The sequence below is a fragment of the Equus quagga genome, chromosome 1, assembly GCF_021613505.1.
Source record: "Equus quagga isolate Etosha38 chromosome 1, UCLA_HA_Equagga_1.0, whole genome shotgun sequence".
NCBI lineage: Eukaryota > Metazoa > Chordata > Mammalia > Perissodactyla > Equidae > Equus > Equus quagga.
Genome location: NC_060267.1, coordinates 90,921,101 through 90,936,316, shown reverse-complemented (window position 1 = coordinate 90,936,316; position 15,216 = coordinate 90,921,101). Strand labels below are relative to the sequence as shown.

The window sequence follows — 15,216 nt, the reverse complement described above, 5'->3', positions numbered from 1 at the left end:
AAGAAAGCATGAACCAGGGCCGGGAAGGAGAAATTGGAAGCAAATGGCCCATGAACTAAACCATGATGTAGAGGCATGATCGATGCTGCGAATGGTTTATTCATCCATCAGCCATGGCGGGCCGGCGGCTGAATGAACTCTTTCACTGTGGGCCGTATGAAGTTAAAGCAAGTAAATTTCTATCTTTCTTCGCATTAGCTGCCTCATTGCCCTTCAATCAGCCCTCACGGAGGCAGAAAATGGCTCCGCCATCTGCCTGCAAACCCTCCCCGCGGCAGGTCTCCGGCTTTTTTTGGAGAGGGGGAGGGGGCACCACGGCCGTAAGCTGTGTCTCCCCAGCTCCTCCCCAGGGGGCCGGGGCTGCCTGGGGCGCAGCGTTTCTCCGCGGTGGAGGGGAGCACCGCACCCCCGCCGGCCCCTGGCTGTTGCTTCCTCTGTTCCCGCGATCTAAGGGTGGTGATGGGAGGACCACCCATCTCCACCCACACAGATCCAGAGATGCAAGGGAGGGTCCCGGAGTTTAGCCTGGGGGAGCCCACAGGGCAGGCTGGCAAAGCTGGACTTTGGGTTCTTTGGCCCGGCCCCACACTTCTCCGTAGGGGTGATGTTTCCCCTCGACTCACAGCAAGCCCAGCTTTTCCTGCCTGATGAGAGGGATCCTGAGAGGACCGTGGCCTCTGGCTCCCAAAAGGATCTTAGCCAGCCTGAGAAGGGAGGGCGGGACCCCCGGCTCCATGACTGAGGCCTCGCCCTGTGCCAGGGACAGGCCAAGCGCTTTTGATGCTCCAGGAGGGAAGTGCTGGGGTTTCCCACTCCATGAGGAATTGGAGGCTCAGAGAGGTTGGGCAACTTGCCCAAGGTTGCACAGCAATAGAAGCAGAGTTGGGATCATACTTAGGTTTCCGATCTCTGGGACCCAAGCATTAACCTTCCTACCTTGATGGCGGCAGAATCCTCAAAAAGATGCTCTTTAGCACATACTTATCCATCTACTGCTCTCATTAGACAGGAGCCCTGAGAGACAGGGACACCGTCCCATGGTCACACAGGACCTGCGCCCCAGCACTGTGAGGGGTGATTTCCCTTCTGGCCTCGGCTCTGCTCCCCAGTCCTGAGGTGAGCACCACAGGCTGCTTGAGAAGGGGTGGGGAGTGGCTTCCCAGCATGCCCGGGGCCCAGCAGGCCAGGGTGACATGCTGCCTTGAAGCCACTCTGCTCTCACGCCCCCCTTGGTGCTGACTGACTGGCTAATTAGGGGTGGCTGGCCTGAGTGTCGTGGGGTCAGCAGAGCATGAACTGGAAAAACCTGTGGCCAGCAGGCAGCAGCCCCGTGGGGCCATCAGTCCCCAGGCGGCACGGGTGTGGGCTCTCTTGAGTGACACGGTTGGGCCCAGCAGGGTGAGCGGGGAGGAGGAGCAGGCGTGGGCAGTGGGGGAACCAGAGAGGCTGGAGGGCCAGCTCCTGAGATGGGGTGACTCACTGAGCAGCTGGTGCCCTGGGGCTCTCACAGCCAAGAGCCAACGAACACAAGCCAGGAGAACGCTAACCCGGGCCTGGCCCCAGGATTATATTATGGCCAAGATGACCAGGAGCCTTGGTCCCTGTCGGGGAGCCATCCTGGGACGCCCGCCGGGCAGGGCTCCAGCTCTCCCCACCCTCCCCAAGCCACCCAGGCATCCTCCCCTTCAGCTGGCCCTCTTGGATCTCCAGGCCCAGCTGCCCGAGTGCACCCCAGCACCCTTCTACCCCAGCGGCAGCCAGGCAGCCCACCCCACCCCCAAACCAGCCGCCCCGCCTGCGTGGGTATGGGGCTGAGCCAGGGAACGGAGACACATTCCCTCAGGGACAAAGAGATTTCTCTCTTCCCAGGATAGATTTCACCCTGCCTCCCCCATCTCCCGCGGTGGGCAGGGGCAGATACAAAGGGAAACCCCCCAGGGAGAGAAATCCTAAACTTCAAATGGGGCAAGGCCCAGCCCAGCCAGCCTGGGAGGCTGGCGACAGGGATCAGGGCGGCCGCGGAGCGCAAATCAGACAAATGGGTCCTGAGGCTCGAATCTGTGCCACCTCCCCCTCCCCTGGCGGCAGCGCGGCCTGAGAGCTGGTGGGCACAGGCTGGGCCCTCCCGCGAGCGCCTCATCTGCCTAATTGCTCCTTTATTGTCTCCCGACCGACCGCTCGCTCTCTGCTGCCCTGAAATATTTCCTTCCCCCATTCATCCCGGTGGCAATTAGAAAAAGAGCTGCAGGGAAGGGGGGGTGGATCTTAAAAGGCAGTGTGGAGGGGCTGGCGGAGGGGGGGGCCGGAGCAGAGGGTCGGGGAACACAGGCAGGGCCGGCCCCAGCCCCATGTCCAGCCCCCCATGAAATTTCAAATTAGGCTACAAACACATCAGAGGGCATCGGCACGGAGCGGCTATCCCCGAAGAGAGTGGCTCGCAGGAAAGGGGGGGTTACCTTGGGGTTCTCCAGGATTCCAGCCTCGTAGCTGCAGAGGGAGAGGGAAGACGGGGTCAGTCGGGGAGGGCAGAGGGACACAGCTACGCCACGCACATCCTCACCCCCAACACAAGTCCGGTCTGTCCTTTACTCTCGGCAAAAGCAACTGCTGCCAACCCTGCCTGGAGCATTCTGGGCCCAACCCAGTTGGCTGCAGGAGCTGCAGGTTGCATGGAAAAGCCTGGATGCTCCCTTCGGTCTTCTGGGGCACAGTCTCGGAGCTCTCCATCTGGGGGGCCTTTGCACATGCTGTTCCCTCTGCTTTAAATGCTCTTTCTGCACCCTGCCTATCCCTCTTCATCCTTGCGGTTTCAACCACAAATGCCACTTCCTCTGGGATGTCTTCCCTGATAGCCCAGTCCAGGCCAGGTGTCCATTGTCTCCACCCCCCCCCCCCCCCCCCCGGCCCCCCGCCCACCCCCCAAGAGCGGGGGGGGAAAAGGGCTTTCCCCCCCCGGACCCCCCCCCCAACCCCCGCCCCAGGCTCTGTGAGGGCAGGGACCACGCGCATCAGGTTAAAATGACAGCCCAGCCTGGCACAGGCAGGTGCTCACTGACGGACAGAGCGGTGGACAGGTGGGCCGTGTCTTACCTGATGTGCATGAGGTTCTCATCCATGCTCCAGGGGTTCTTGGGGGTGACCGGGATGGGGATTCCATGTTGCTGCAGGCAAGAGGCGACACAGGGCAGGCGTGAGGCAGCTTGAAGGAGAGGCGAGGGTCAGGACCAGCTGCCTTGGTTTTCTTTCAAGGTCGCAGACATCCCCAAACTCTGGCCCCCGTGCAGTCAAGCCCCTGGACCACCCCTGGTCTCCTCCCTCTTGCCCAGGCTGACCGGGGAGGGAGCGAGGGCCGCAGCGCTGGACGTGCCCCTGCGGAAACTACAAGATCACGCGTCTGAGATGTCACAGACCAGATGCTGACCCTGGAGGTTCCTTCCAGAAGATCCTCAGTCTACCCTTCAAGGGCCACTGAAGCACTTAGAGTGCAGGCAGTGTTCCGAGGGTCTCCCAGCACCACCGGCTGGTCCCAGCTGTGACCCTATGAACCGGGGGCTGGAGTGGATGGAACTTCCACTGAGGATCTCAACCAAGGTGTCTGCGCCCACATGGGTGCTTCATGTCGACCCAAGGAAAGGAGAGACGCCCATGAGTGCTTCTAGCTCACGGTACTTTCTGGAAGCCACCCGTCTCCTCCTGCCTAGCACCATCAGCACACACATCCCTCTGCAACCCTGAAAGGGAACAACCCGGGAAGACGGCCTGTCCTCCCCACTGGTTCTGATTACGTTTTGCTTCCAAATGATCCATCCATCGTTCAAGGAGAAAACCCCTCCCCACAGAGACCCTGGGCCTGAAAGCTTCCTGGGGACTCTGAAGGCCTAGCTCACTCAGCCTTTCGGACTGGAGAGGAGGCTGGCTCCCTTCGTGGCCCCGTGCTGCCCTGGCTGACACCTGGTTGGAGTCCAGCACATGCACTGTGTTTTGCCTTCCCATCCTCTGCTTACCGGGCACAGAAGGCAGCCGAGTGGCCCAGCCCAGTCCCTTTAAGCCAGCGAGATCAGATGCTCTGCCTCCCAGGCCCCCTTTTGGTCCGAGCCTCCCCTGGCATCTTCCCCATCTCTCCTGATGGGGCTCTTCTCTCGTTCCCACGACTGCAAGCTTCTAGAGGCCTCCTCCAGGGAGCTGCCGTGTTTCCTTCATCACCACTTTATTTATTTCAAAGTAAATTAGGCTAAAACTCTCTGGGTTTTTTCCAACCTTTACCAGAAGACTCATTTTGAAAGTAACAGCTCATATCTACTCTAGAATTTGTGGAGTCTTCAATTTAAACCACACAGGCAAACGCGAGCACCTCCTTTAGAGGCTGCTCCACGTTGGGGGGGCCACTTGTCCCCCTAAAGTTGCCCAAAGTCAAATCCACACGCTCGCCCTGTGCTCTCTCCAGGTAGAGCGGGCCAGGTGTGGGGACCAGGGCCCCGTGTGAGACGGGCTGGAATCCCCAGGCTGGGGGCAGCGAGAACCGGCGGACAGGTTCCCTGGAGCCTTGTTCTGGGGACTGGGGTGGAAACACTCTCGCCTCTGTCTTTCCCACTGGGCCTCCGTCCAAGCAAGGAGAGGAGAAGGGGAGGGAAGGAAGGAAGAGGAACAGGACGGCAGCCCCTGCTCGGCAGGGAGATGCACACAAACGCCAAAAATAGTGACAGTCCCTGACCAGAGAGATGTGTCGTCCCCCCACCACCACCCCCCGCCCCCAGGGGAAACTCAAGCACCTTCAATGTGCAGACAGGACACTGCCCTGCTTTCCAGCTCCTGACCTTGTAGGCTGGCTTTAAAAAAAAATTAATTCTGGTGGCAAGATAAGGATGGGGTGGTCCTCAATGTTTTTCCCTTGGGTGATGGACTCCGGGGGAGATGGAAAGTGAAGTGAATTCGTGTTTTCGCGCGCCTCCTACGGCACCTTTCGGCCGTGGTGACTTCCAGGTCTTGAAAGCAGAATTCTCAAGCCCCACTGATTTTTGTCTCAGCTGAATCCGATCGTGCCTGCCTCTGAATTTTGGACAAAGCCTCGTGGCTGCTCAGTTATTCTAGTCATTTCCTGGGTGCAGAAAACCTGCCTCCCTCCTAGAAAGGGCCGATGTCCCGGCACGCAGCGCCGACACCAGCCTCTGAGAGACGGCGGGCGGCGGAGGGGCCCAGGCCAGGCCCATCCTTCCTGGGCAAACCTTCCTGTTCAAAAGGTTATTGGAGATGGAAGCTGAGTGAATCAACTTCTCCCCAAATCTGGGAAGCAGGGACAACAACACTCCTGAAGCTCCTGGGCGCCGGGAAAGCCAGGAGCAGCTTGTCGCCGGTTCACGGAAACGCAGGGCGGCGGCCAGGTCAGCCGGGCCTCGCGGGAACCACGACCGACCCCAGGCGCGAGAATGCAGACGGGGCGGGGGCTCCGGTTCCTTATTCTTAAAGACGAAACGTGCTTCATCTTCCGTATCAAGGAGACGAAGTGGGAAAAAGCCTCGCCAAGCCAGTTCCCTTAATAGCTCCGCTATTTGAGAATTTGTTTGGCAACATATGGGCTTGCTCTTGTAAACTCCCCTCTTAATAATAAAACAACAGATGGTGGAGGAGATCTTTCCTCAAGCGCTCCAGGTCTTAATGGGATGCTGGCGGCAGGGGCAGGGCTGGGTCCCCGCGGCGTCCCCCCGCCACGCGGCACCTCGGCGGCAGCGGCAAGAGCTCGCAGCCAGCCCTGGCGACTGCTATTTAAAAACCTGAGCAATTTTCTGGTGTGTGCACCGCGTTGCTTTTCCCCATCTGATTGATTGAAGCTGTTTGTCAAGGGCTGCCATCGAGTCGCTAAAAAGAAAGGTACCCTGGGGCGCGGCTAAGGATCTTGATGCAAAACTTCTAATATGTTTTCTTGCAACTTGTACTTCAAAAGGGCTGGCGCCACAAAGGCCTTTGTCTGCCCCTGCCCCTCGGAGCGCCTACCTGTTCCCGGGAAAGCACTGGGGACGATTAGCTGCCAGGTAGTTGAGGGGCAGAGAATGGCCTTGCTCACACCCCCGGCCATCCCGAGTGACACACAGCAGAGGTGGCAGGAGAACGGGAGGCACGGGGGGCCCGGTGCCCTCTGGCTTGACGGACTGGGGACTCCCCTTGGAGAGGCCCAGCTCAGGCAGGGACCACACCTCTGTGGGGCTGGCTCAGGGGACAGGTGCCACGGAGGGCAGCCCGGGCAGAGAGTCAGTTCCCCAGGCTTGCGGCTCAGTCCTGGCCTCGCCACACTGGCTAAGGTAGTGCCCAGAGAGGGATGTGCTGGGAAGGCAGGAGGCAAGGGCCGGATGGCGGTGGAGACGGCCCTACCTTTGCATACTCCATCAGATCGTTGCGGCCCTGGAACCGGTTGTAGAACTCGGGCATCCTCCAGGGAGCGATGACCTGCACAGGGGCACAGAGTCAGAACCGCGAGGGCCCAGCTGCTGGCTTCGCTTGGCCCTTAAACTACAGAGCTGGCCTCTCTGTTAAGGGGCTTGGGGCTCTGATACGCACCTGGGAGGCCTCCTGTTGTGTCCCCAGAGGAGATGCAGTCCACGGGGGGTGGGCAGGGGACCCCATTAGGGAGGGGAAGAGTGGGGTCTGCCACACTGGGGGTGGCTGTGGACAGGCCCAAGCTCCATGGCAGAACGGCCTTGTGCCCCGGGCAGGTCCCTGCCTCTCTGGGCCTCAGTCTCCCCAATTGAGACCTGAGGGTTTGACCTAGACAGCCCTCAAGGTCCTTGCTAGCACCCTGGCTGGAGGGCCAGGACACCCCTGGGGAGTAAGGGAGGGTGGCGGGGCTGCAGTCGCCCGGTCTGGCCCTGCTCCAGGATAGGGAGGCCCGGAGAGGATATACACGCCCCCCCAACTTCTCCTGCTCCCCTTCCTTCCACACCTGAGAGCTGCTCTGGGTGGCGAAGGGAGAGGAGTCGGGGGGAGCTGGAGTCTGACTTGGGGGACCGAGCTCATTCCACCAGGGGCCCACCAGCCTGGGGGTGCCAGGAACATGTGCCCAAGAAGAGCCACCAAGAGGGTGGGAGTGTCCTCCAGATGGAAAAGCCAGTCTGATTTCTGGGCTGTGGAGCCCAGAATGGGGGTCAGGCGGGGAGAAGGGGTTCCCTAGCCCCAAGTGAGCAGCCCCCGACCAGAGCACCAGGACCACCCTCTGGCCTCATCCCAGCTCCCAGACACCAGCTTGGGCTCTGCCCCCACCCCATGCCAGCCCCTGGGCGTCGCCTCTGCAGACAAAGACCCAGACGCCGGACACTCTGGCCCCCTAAGCTGCTGTGGGAGCACAGATTGGGGGAGGGTCCCCATGCCCACCGGCCTGCAGCAAGTCAAGAGGCAGCCACTGCCTGAGGGCTTCTCAGCCCCTGGTGTTTGGGGTCAAAATAGATCATTAGAGCTCATTACAGCTCACCTCCAGGCCACTTGGACCCTGCAAACAGCTGTTGGCTGGTTAAAGGGACAGACAAAGATATTCCACTTAAAAGAAAAAAAATGGAACCCCTTAGAGCCCCCTGGGGACTTGGGACGGGGCACATCTTCTGTGGTTTCACCCAAAGTGGCCTCAAAGGAGCTCAGACCGACACCTGTGCTGTCCAATGGCAGCCAGGAGCCACAGCTGACACGTGGCTGGTCCTAACTGGATGTGCTGGTGTAAAGCAGAAACTGGACCTCGAAGACTCGGTACAAAAACAAAAGTGAAACATCTTAATAACTTTTTTACATCAATGACATGTTGAATGACACCCTTTGGGATGCCTAGATTCCGTAAACTGTATTATTAAACTGATGTCACCTGTTGCTTTTTATCTTTTTTACGCGGCCACTAGAAAAATGTTAATTGCCCATGGGGCTCACGTTAGTGGCGCGCATTATGTTTCCACTGCTCGGCCTGTGCACTGTCTGCCTGGAGCCCGGCCGGAGGCCCGCGCTGAGCACGCACTCCGTAAATACTGAATCAACGAATGAGTGAAGGGCTGGACGAATGGATGGACCGACACAGGCCCAGGTCCAAGGGCAGGCTGGAGGGGGCAGGGCCACTAGATGCAGGCTGAACGGAACTGATGAGGGCCTCATGCCTGAGGGGCGTGCTACGGGCAGAGGAGGTGGATTCCCCCAAGATCCTGTGACTCCCCTCCCAGGAAAGGATCCAAGACGCCAGGGGGTCTGGGCTCAGGCAGCCGGCGAGGAGCCAGGGCCTTAGCTGGGTCGCCATGACCAGGGCTGGGAAGGCTATAAGCAGCCCAGACAGCAGCTGACCATGTCCCAGAACTGTTCCCACCCGCACCCAGGACGCCAGGCCTGGGGACGCCAAGGACACGGGCTGAAGAGCAGCCACGTCTTTCTATCACCTCCCCGGCCTACCCAGGTGCCTGGGTAGCACCCCTGGGAAGGACAAACGGTCAGGGAGAGAGGGCGGTGCCCCTGCAGCCGGCGTGGGCGACGGCAGCTCTCTATGGAAAGGGCCACCACCCACCAGAGAAGATGCAGGAGCACGAGGTCCCTGCCCGCAGAACCCTGTGGCCCGCCCCCCAGGAACTGCGGCCCCCAGCGCCCACCCCGAGGGGAGAAGCAACATTTTACCTTAATCTGGGGGGCCAGCGAGTAGCAGGTGAGCTCAAATCGGATCTGGTCGTTCCCCTGAAACATGGAATCGGGGTGGTCAGGAGCCATGAATGGGGTGGGGGTGGGGCAGGGGCAGTGCCCTGTGGCCTTTGACAGGAAGCCTGAGGGCTGCTGAGCCAGGCCCCTGGATGGTTCTCTTCTCACTCACCTCCAACCTCACGACTTCCTCAGGTGGGTGCTATTATCAGCCAGTTTTAAAGATGAGAACTGGGCTTTCTTGGAGAGGAAACACCAGCTCCTGCCCTGAAAGTGTGGTCAGAACTCGAACCCAGGACTCGGAGGACGGAGCCGAGCTGGGTGGGTGCGCAGGCGTGCAGGACAGGACGCCCGTGAGTCCAGCGTGTGGCAGGGTGCAGGGTGCACATGCCTGGGAACATTTGGGGTGTGCACACACCTCATCACATACATGCACACTTCGGGAGGTCACACGTGTGCAGGGTGGGGCCTGGCCCCGCTGAGACTCCTTCTCCAGGAAGCCCCCGAGCTACGCACACCACAGCCTCTTCCTGAAGGCCCCAGTGCCTGGCCTCCTCACCCCGACCCAGAGATCAAGTTCATGTGCTTTGACCTCCTAGGTCCATAACACTGGGACTGCTGTCTCCTCCCCGAGCCTCAGTTTCCCCATCTTTATAGCGACTGGTTGGGAGAGGGGTGGATACGTGACCACTCGGGTCCCTTTGCTCCTCGGCTCCTCTCTGCACAGACAGGTAAACTGAGGCCCAGACAGGGAAAGGGACTCATTCGTTCAAGGGCACAGAGCTGGCCTGGTACGCCCCCCTGCCCGCATCGTCCTTGTGCAGGCGGCAGGCGGCCCTGATGCTGAGCCTGTGTCCTCTGCTGTAAGATGGACACTCGCCGGGCGCCCCAGGGAGCCGCCGATGGGAAGGAGGGAGGAGGCCACCCCCGCTCGGGCCTCAGCCAGCCCAGCCTGGGCCGGGAGACAATGGCGGCGACGTCCTGCCTGCCTCCCATCAGCTGGGCGGCAGAGGGAGCCGGGAGCGCTGTGGAAATAACAGAGGGACCTTCCGCCTACTGTGAAAACTGCACGGCGCGGCCCGGCAGCGGCGGGAGTAACATGTCATTTTCCAGAGTCTTGTCAGGCGACGCAGAAAGACAGGTTTCAGCCCCTCTCGGCAGAGCCAGGAGCTGAGGGGCTGAAGCTGTTCTCCAACGTCTCCCGGGGCCACGAGCTGTGCCAGACCGGCCCCCCCCCCCACCCTCCCTTCAGTCCCTTTAATGAGCACCTACTGTGCGCTGGCTGTCACCCGGGAGAGCCACCTGGAGCCCGTGGGGTTTTTAACACTATTTTACAGATGAGGAAAGCGAGGCTCAGAGAGGTGAAGTCACTTGCCCAGGGTCACACAGCCAGAAGGCAACACTCCCATCATAATGGCTCACATTCAGGTGACTCATCTGAGCTCCCTACACAGCGAGCTGCAGGCTTACAGCAACCCCCTGAGGCTATTATTGTCCCCATCTTACGGATGGGGAAACTGAGGCGCGGGGTGGTAACAATTGCCTGAGGACCCATGGCCAGCACAGTTCCGGGAACAGTGGCAGTTAAAATACAAAGCAGACTCATTTTACATTTGTAAAGCACGTGGTGTTGCATGCCCTGGCGATTTTGGCCCCACGGCTTCATGTTTCCCCAGGACAATGGCGGCTTGTGTGTCCTCGGACAGGAGCACCAAGCTGGTGTCTACCCACCCGGACCCGCATGGGGACACCCATCTGCTCTCCAGCCAGAGACCCTCACAGAAGCCAAACACGCAGGCTCCCTTGCTTCCAGCTCTGTCTCAGACAAGGGCCGCGGCCCACGCAGCCATTCCCTTCTCAACCCCGGGGCAGCGCCTGGCAGCTCCCCGGCCAGGTCGGAGGGCCATGGCTGTCACACACACGTCCACGTGCTGATACACACGCAGGTGCGGGCGAGCATGGGCGCAGCGTCCGCCGGGATTGCTCCCATCTGCTTCTCGGCTCGCCATACAGATGGCGCCATTTACAAAACTCCTGCCCCCTGCACCCCTGCCCGAGTCTTGGGCTCATGTTTCCAGGCCCCTCTTCCGAAGCTGCGGGGGAGGGAGGAGGCCCTGGAAGGGACACCCAGCTTCCGCACAGCCCTCTGGTGGGGACGTGGAGGGGTGGAGCCCAGCTCTTCTCTGCAGAGGAGATGCCCTCGCTGGGCCCTGGGAGAGCAGTTCCCTCTCGCCTCCAGGCTTTTGCACGGGCTGCTCCTGCAGCCTGGGGTGCCCTTCCCTCTTCGTGTCACTGCTAACTCTGGCTCTCCCAGATGTCTCAGCATCACTGTCCCCAAGTGCCTCTCCAAGCCCTTCCTGTACCCGCATCTGAGCCAGTGCTGGGTGAACACTCAGTGCATGGAGCGAGTGAATGGATGCATGAAGGCGACACCTATGAGGCTGGAACAAGGACCCCTGAGACCATGCTTCTCTCCATCACCCTCCTCAGGAGCCAGAAGCTGAGAAAGCCCAGCGGCTGAGTTATCCAAGTGGCCAGGACCTCAGGACCGGCGTGTGGGACCTCCTCCGCGTCTGTAGGACCCCCTGCAGTCTGCGTGCACCCCAGCTTCCTCTTCATTGCGGACTCCTTGCAGAAAGTTCTGCCAAGGGTGCTCCTGGGATCTGCCCCTGGGGTTGCCAGCATCCCGGGCCCACCCCACATGAACCTAGTTCTGCCTCCTGGGACCACACGGCCTCACTCGATCCGGACGCCCACCTCCTGATGTGCAGTCACTGATGCCCGCCCCGAGCCAACCAGACCACTAACCCCTGCAGGCGGCCAGTCGCTCCTTCCCGCTACCTCTCTGCCTTAAACTTTGCATTTCTCTGGACGCCACCCTGGGCCTTCCTCGTACTCCCCTGTGCCCCCCACCACGTTCTAGGAAATTATCTCCGGAGGCTCTTGGAGGCTTCAGCTTCTGTAAATAAGCGGAAACTGAGGCATAGGCGTACACCTTGCCCATCAACCCCCAGAAGAGGGCCGAGGGTAGCACTGGGACCCTTGCACCCATCCCCATCCCTGACCCCTGGGGCCTTCCCACCGCTCGTCTTCAAGGCCCCAGAGATGTTTCAAGTCTGACTGTCCCTCTTCTGGACACTGAACGTGAACTGCAGGGACATCACCAAGTCCCAGGGGCCACAGCATGGCCGCAGAGGGTGTTCTTCTCAGAACCAAAGCCTTGCAGGACCAGAGTGAGGAACAGAGGACCCCGGGCAGACGTGGCCTCCAGCGGCTACTCCCCAGGGTCAGCCCCACAGGCCTCAAATCCAAGCCTCTGGTGCCCTCTGGTGGCCAAATGGAGCAACGCACACAGCTGCCGGCGGCTATGGCCTCTCTCCCTGGACAGTCCAAGCCAGAGCCAGACCCCCCCGTACACCCGCCCATTCACTCCATCGGCCCTGAATGCCACCTCTCCTCAGCCCTGATGGTACTGTTGGAGGGAGCTTCTCCAGATAGAAGCCCTTCCAGAATCCTGATCTCCTGGCCTCGGCTTGACTACCTCCTGGAACAGGGAGCTCACTGCCCAGCTCATTTCACCATGGACAATGAGATGGCTGGAAAGCTCCTTTATTCTGCGGTCACATGTTCTCACTGACCTGCCCCTGCCTGCAGGGGCCCCCAGGGAGGTCCGATAACCGTCCGCTTAGGGCACTGCCCTTCCATTGACTGTTCTCTACGTGCCAGGCCCGTGCTGAGCACTTTCCTGGAATTATCCGGCTCATTGCTCCTGACCGCCCCATGAGCTGGTTCTATCGCATCCCCATTCAACAGAGGGGAGATGGAGACTCCCGGGGGTGAAGTCATCCAGCGGGAAGGGGGGGAGCAGGGATGTATGGCCCCAAGCCCCGAGTCCCAAACCTTTGGGTTCTCCTGCAGCCTCGCCCACCACCCTCGAGTGGAAGGCACCCTGCACATGCCCGTCCCACAGCCCAGGGCGCCCATGCCTCATCTGATGTCTCACCATCCTATTCAAAACGTGCCCACGACTGGGGCATTCGTGAACACTGGGGCTTGTGTGAGCAAGACACACTCCCAGTGCCCTCCTTCCACAGAAGCCCACCATTCAGTCCAGAACAACCCGAGTATCCCACTGGGGGAGTCGCTGGCCACCCCCCATCCAGCCTGGGGCAGTCCCGTGCCTCCTGGTCTATTGCCCTCAGGACGAAGCCAAACCCCATAGCACAGCCACGGCCCAGCCTTGACCAAATGCTTCTCTTATGGCTACAGCTCCTGCTCCAGGCTCCAAGACAGGCCTCTAGTCTCTAGGCCTTTGCATAGGCTGTTCCCTCTGCCTGGCACACTCTGCCTGTGTCTCGTTATTCATTCACCATACTCATCCTTCAGGGATGTGCTCTGTAAGAGAGCCTTCCCTCAGCCCCTTGCCTGCTGGCCCCACGGCTCCCCTGGTGTGGCCCCATCCGGCTGCTTTATCACGTGTCCATTCTCCTCTCTCTTGCTAGGATGCAGGCTCCCCGAGGGCAGGAGAAGGGGCCCACGAAGTTCGACACTGCTGCCACACCCTGCACGCCCCCCATCTTTTACAGACACCCAGTGCCCAAGCGAACGAACGAACGTGCAAACTTTCAAAGGCAGGAGCCACGGCCATTCTGGTGGAGTGGCTGTTTGCAAGGCCACCCTCAAATCACATCTCCTCCATCATAATCTCAGCTGAGTGTCCCTATGTCACAGTGAACCAGGACCTGTTCCCCCAACCACTGCCTCAACCAGCCCAGGGCAGGGGGCCGGGGTCAGGTTAGCACATGTGTGCTGGCAAGGTAGTGAGCTCCCCGTCCCTGGGGAGGTTCAGAGTCTGCTGACTGTGCGGTTGTCAAGCAGCCGACTCCTGGATCAGGCTATTGGTGTGGTGGCCACTGCCTTTGAGAGCTCACGACTCAGATTCTTTATAATAACATCGCTTGACAGTTGTCAACATTGTTAGGATCTTGTTTCTTGGGCACTGCCACCTCAGGACAGCGTGCTGAGGGCTGTCCTGCCTCACAGCCCACAGGGTCCTCCATCAGCGTGCAATGGCACACACAAGGGCCGGAAGCAGGGGTGGGTCATAGGCTGACCTGTGTCCCCCAAAAAGACAAATTGAAGCCCTGGCTCCCGGGGTCTCAGAATGCGATCTTATCACAATAGGGTCTTTACAGAGGCCACCAAGTTAAGACGAGGCCATCGGGGGGTCCTCATCCAATGTGAATGGGGTCCCTCTAAAAAGGAGAAATCTGGACTGAGAAGCAGACACACATAGAGGGAAGCCGGCGTGAAGATGCACAGGGAGAGAACAGCCACGAGAAGGAGGAGGATCGAGCGACGCAGCGACGAGCCACAGGCCTGAGCTGCCCGAGCCGGGGGGGGGGGCTGGGCGCTCCTCCCCAGAGCCTTCGGAGGGGGCCCGGCCCTGCTGACCCCTTGATTCTGCACTTCCGGCTCCAGAACCGTGAGACAACACGTTCCTGGCGTTTCAGCTGCCCCGTCTGTGGCACTTTGTTATAACAGCCCTAAGATGGGTGTTACCCCCATTTCACAAATGAAGAAACTGAGGCTCAGGAAGCAGAAGGGCCTCACCCAAGGGCACACGGGTGAGTAGGACCGGGCAGAGCTGAGATTCAAAACCCGCTCCGCTAACTCGGGGTTTCCGACCCTTCCCAGTGCATCACATGGTGACATGCGCTCTGTGACCTTGGCCAGTGGCAATGTCCCCAAGCCTCAGGATCAAGTTTGCCAAATGGGGTGACGTGGCTCCCACGGCACGTGGAACACGCCCAGTGGACTCCCAGCACACGGGGCTCGGGGCGTGGCTGTCCTCCTGACACTCACCACTTCTACTGCTGGACAGGTGGCCGCACGCCTGACTGCTCTAGGGAAAAACCTACAAGCGCTCGAGGGCCGTCCATCGTCCAGGAGCCTGTGCCCCCTCCTCCCTCTGCCCAGCCGGCCCCAGCGCCGTCCGTCCTCCACCTTACCTTTCCCGTGGCGCCGTGGGACACATACTTGGCTCCTTCCCGCTGGGCGATTTCCACCTGTTTGCGGGCGATGCAGGGCCTGGCAAGAGATGTGCCCAGGAGGTAGCGGTCCTCATAGAGGGCACTGGACTGGATGGCGGGCCAGATGAACTCCTCCACAAACTCCCTGCTGACGTCCTCGATGAACACCTGTGGGGACAGGAGCCCATGAGAGGGAGCCTTGGCAAGCCCAGTCGGAAGACAGAGCCCCAGGGGTCCCAAATGGCCTGCATCTAAGACAGACACTGCAAACGAATCCTGACAAGCTGTACCTCCATTTCTCTTTCTGCATCTGTAGCAGACATCACTAATCCATCCAGCACACAGAACCCTTTCTCTCCTGCACTCATGGCAGACATTGCTAATCAATCTTGATACAGCATCCAGCTGAAACTAGATGTGGTCCTTAAATCCCTCCCAACACAGCATTGTGGGCCTGAGATGCAACTTAGTTGCCATCTGGGCCTGGCCCAGTGGCTTAGTGGTTGAGTGTGTATGCTCTGTTTCAGCAGCCCAGGGTTTG

General features: G+C 60.1%; 1 protein-coding gene across 1 annotated transcript in view; it reads right to left on the bottom strand.

Moving 5' to 3' along the window:
• Positions 1-15,216, bottom strand: part of ASS1 (argininosuccinate synthase 1) — a 54,048-nt gene that overhangs the window by 26,125 nt on the left and 12,707 nt on the right. Inside the window, exons 5-9 of the mRNA XM_046658713.1 lie at positions 14,655-14,843; positions 8,626-8,682; positions 6,364-6,438; positions 3,091-3,161; positions 2,457-2,487 (exon numbers count right to left, since the gene is read on the bottom strand). Of these exons, the coding sequence (XP_046514669.1) occupies positions 2,457-2,487; positions 3,091-3,161; positions 6,364-6,438; positions 8,626-8,682; positions 14,655-14,843 (423 nt within the window). The remainder of the gene's footprint in view (positions 1-2,456; positions 2,488-3,090; positions 3,162-6,363; positions 6,439-8,625; positions 8,683-14,654; positions 14,844-15,216) is intronic.